The sequence below is a fragment of the Limulus polyphemus genome, unplaced genomic scaffold, assembly GCF_000517525.1.
Source record: "Limulus polyphemus unplaced genomic scaffold, Limulus_polyphemus-2.1.2 Scaffold9472, whole genome shotgun sequence".
Classification (NCBI taxonomy): Eukaryota; Metazoa; Arthropoda; class Merostomata; order Xiphosura; family Limulidae; genus Limulus; species Limulus polyphemus.
Window position 1 is genome coordinate 16718 of NW_013675082.1, and position 2660 is coordinate 19377.

General features: G+C 38.6%; 1 protein-coding gene across 1 annotated transcript in view; it reads right to left on the reverse strand.

The window, feature by feature from the left end:
* Positions 1-447: 447 nt before the first annotated feature.
* The window catches only part of LOC106475937 (PDF receptor-like), a gene marked incomplete at its 5' end in the record, with an annotated part of 11155 nt that continues 8942 nt past the window's right edge, over positions 448-2660 (reverse strand). The window contains 2 exons of the mRNA XM_022379937.1: positions 448-814; positions 2392-2433. Coding sequence (XP_022235645.1) covers positions 593-814; positions 2392-2433 — 264 coding nt within the window. The remainder of the gene's footprint in view (positions 815-2391; positions 2434-2660) is intronic.

Here is a 2660-nt window from a genome sequence, read left to right on the forward strand (position 1 = left end):
ACGGAAGTCGAAGTACCGCCAGACATGGCGGCTCGTGCGACTGGGAGGGGGGGGTACATTAATTCATAACAATATATATATTATTTTACATAGATTATTTGTTTGTTTTTGAATTCGCGCAAAGCTACACGAGGGCTATCTGCGCTAGCCGTCCCTAATTTAGCAGTGTAAGACTAGAGGGAAGGCAGCTAGTCATCACCACCCACCGCCAACTCTTGGGCTACTCTTTTACCAACGAATAGTGGGATTGACCGTCACATTATAACGCCTACACGGCTGAAAGGGTGAGCATGTTTGGTGTGAGAGGGATTCGAACCCGCGACCCTCAGATTGCGAGTCGAGTGCCCTAACCACCTGGCCACGCCGGGGCCTTTTACATATTTACTTATATTTCATCTTTGAAAGAAAAACACTCTTGTTGTTTTATTTGTATTTCCCCAGAAAAAAAGAAACCCGGTTGTTGTTCGGGTCAATACTGTGTATTCTCGGGTTCTTTCATCTCAAGATTCTAAATACTTAAACAAGATACTTTTTTAGAACTCAAACGACGAAACATTTATGAAGGAGAGGATATTCTCGGAAACGCCAATCCTTACACACGGCAAGACTGTTTACCTAAGACGTTTGAGCTTGGTAGGTCAGATAGGTGGATGTGAACCCCTTTTGCCGAGGTCCCTTTGAAGCGTGGACTACTGGTGGCCGAGCAGTCGTAGTACGTAGCCGACGTATTGGAGTAACCTCGGTCTCGCGTCCTGGTAGTAGCGCTACGTCGAACAGCAGCACGAAGGTAGGCGTTTCGGAGAGCCGATTGTACCTGTGGAAAATGAAAAACAAGGTTTCATTCTCGTGTTTCGGAATTTTCTCGTAAAGACTGATAAATTAAAGAGAAGGCAGCGAGCCAGCAGCGCCCACCGCCAGGTCTTGGGCTACTTTAATCAAACGGTTGGAGTTGACCATCACTCTTATTATGCACCCACGGTCTCAAAGTGTAGAACACGATTTTTTGTGAGCAGTGAGACGCGAACCTTGAACCTTCGGATTAACAACCCGGACACTAACCATTAGGCCACGCCTGGTCCGGAAAATGAACGAAGACAATTGAGGACACTGTTACAAGTGGGAAGTTTGAGGTCCCATCACTGACAAAGTTATGACGGTTACGTTATTTTTACCACTGATGTGTTACCGTCAAACACCAACACAAGAAAGCTCGGATTAATTACAATTTTTGACTTTCTAAACAATATTTTTAAAGTTTTTTTTTTCTCATCAAACGTGATTTAAATTTGTGGAGATATATCTCTGATCTCCAATTAAACAGTTACAATGGTGAATATCGTCAAGCTAGTTCTCATTAATAATCCTCCAAGATTAGAGAGAAAATCTTTGTAGATAAAAGATTTTAAAAACCAAGTACAATTGAATAGCGCTATGTCTATTTTCTGTTATGTTACAGCTTATATTCTGAGTTAGTTTTATGATGGTGGTGTAGAACATCGAAACATGTAGTCCTTTTAGGGTTGGTTCTTTTTTAAATAAATTATTTATTGTGGGAATTATTTCAACGTTGTACTCCTTTTAATGATATATATATATATATATTGCACAAGTTCAGTTTTAGTTTACCACTTCTTTTTATAATTGGTTAATTTTTGTATGCAGTAATTTTACACTTTTTGTGATTGGTTAGCTGGTGTATGCAGTAATTTAACATATTTTGTGATTGGTTAGCTGGTGTATGCAGTAATTTAACACATTTTGTGATTGGTTAGCTTGCGTGTGCAGTAATTTACCCCTTTTTTGTGATTGGTCAACTTGCGTGAGCAGTAATTTAACATTTTTTTGTGATTGGTTAGCTTGGGTATGCAGTAATTGAACACTTTTTGTGATTGGTTAGCTGGTGTGTGCAGTAATGTAACACTTTTTGTGATTGGTCAGCTGGTGTGTGCAGTAATATAACATTTTTTGTGATTGGTTAGCTTGCGAGTGCAGTAATTTAACACCTTTTTGTGATTGGTTAGCTGGTGTGGTGCAGCAATTTAACACTTTTGTGTGATTGGTTAGCTTGGGTATGCAGTAATTGAACACTTTTTGTGATTGGTTAGCTTGCGTGTGCAGTAATTTAACACTTTTTGTGATTGGTAAGCTTGCATTTAGAGTAAGTTAATTCTTTTGTGATTGGTTAACTTGCGTGAGCAGTAATTTAAGCACGTGTTTTCCATTTTCTGAAACAGAGATTATCACAATGTTTTTTTTTACTTGATCAAAATCTAGAAATCTTTAGAATTTTCAGCGGTACATATTACAAAAACACAACAACTTATAAATAAATAATAATGAATCGTTCCTACTTTTATATACTAAAAAATAATAATATTTAAAGATACTAACCTCCGTGTTCATGAAGCAATAGAGTACCGCCAAGAAAATGCCCTGTGTCAACCAAGAAAAAAAATTGTATTAAGTTTGCCATTTTTTCTTAGAGATACACAGTAGTCAAAACTAAAGTCAGGCAACTGTCAGAAGTGAGAGGCAGGGGATCAAAATGTGAGATTTCTATAAAAGTCAGGCAACTGTCAGAAGTGAGAGGCAGGGGATCAAAAGGTGAGATTTCTATAAAAGTCAGTGCCACTGTCAGAAGTGAGAGGCAGGGGATCAAA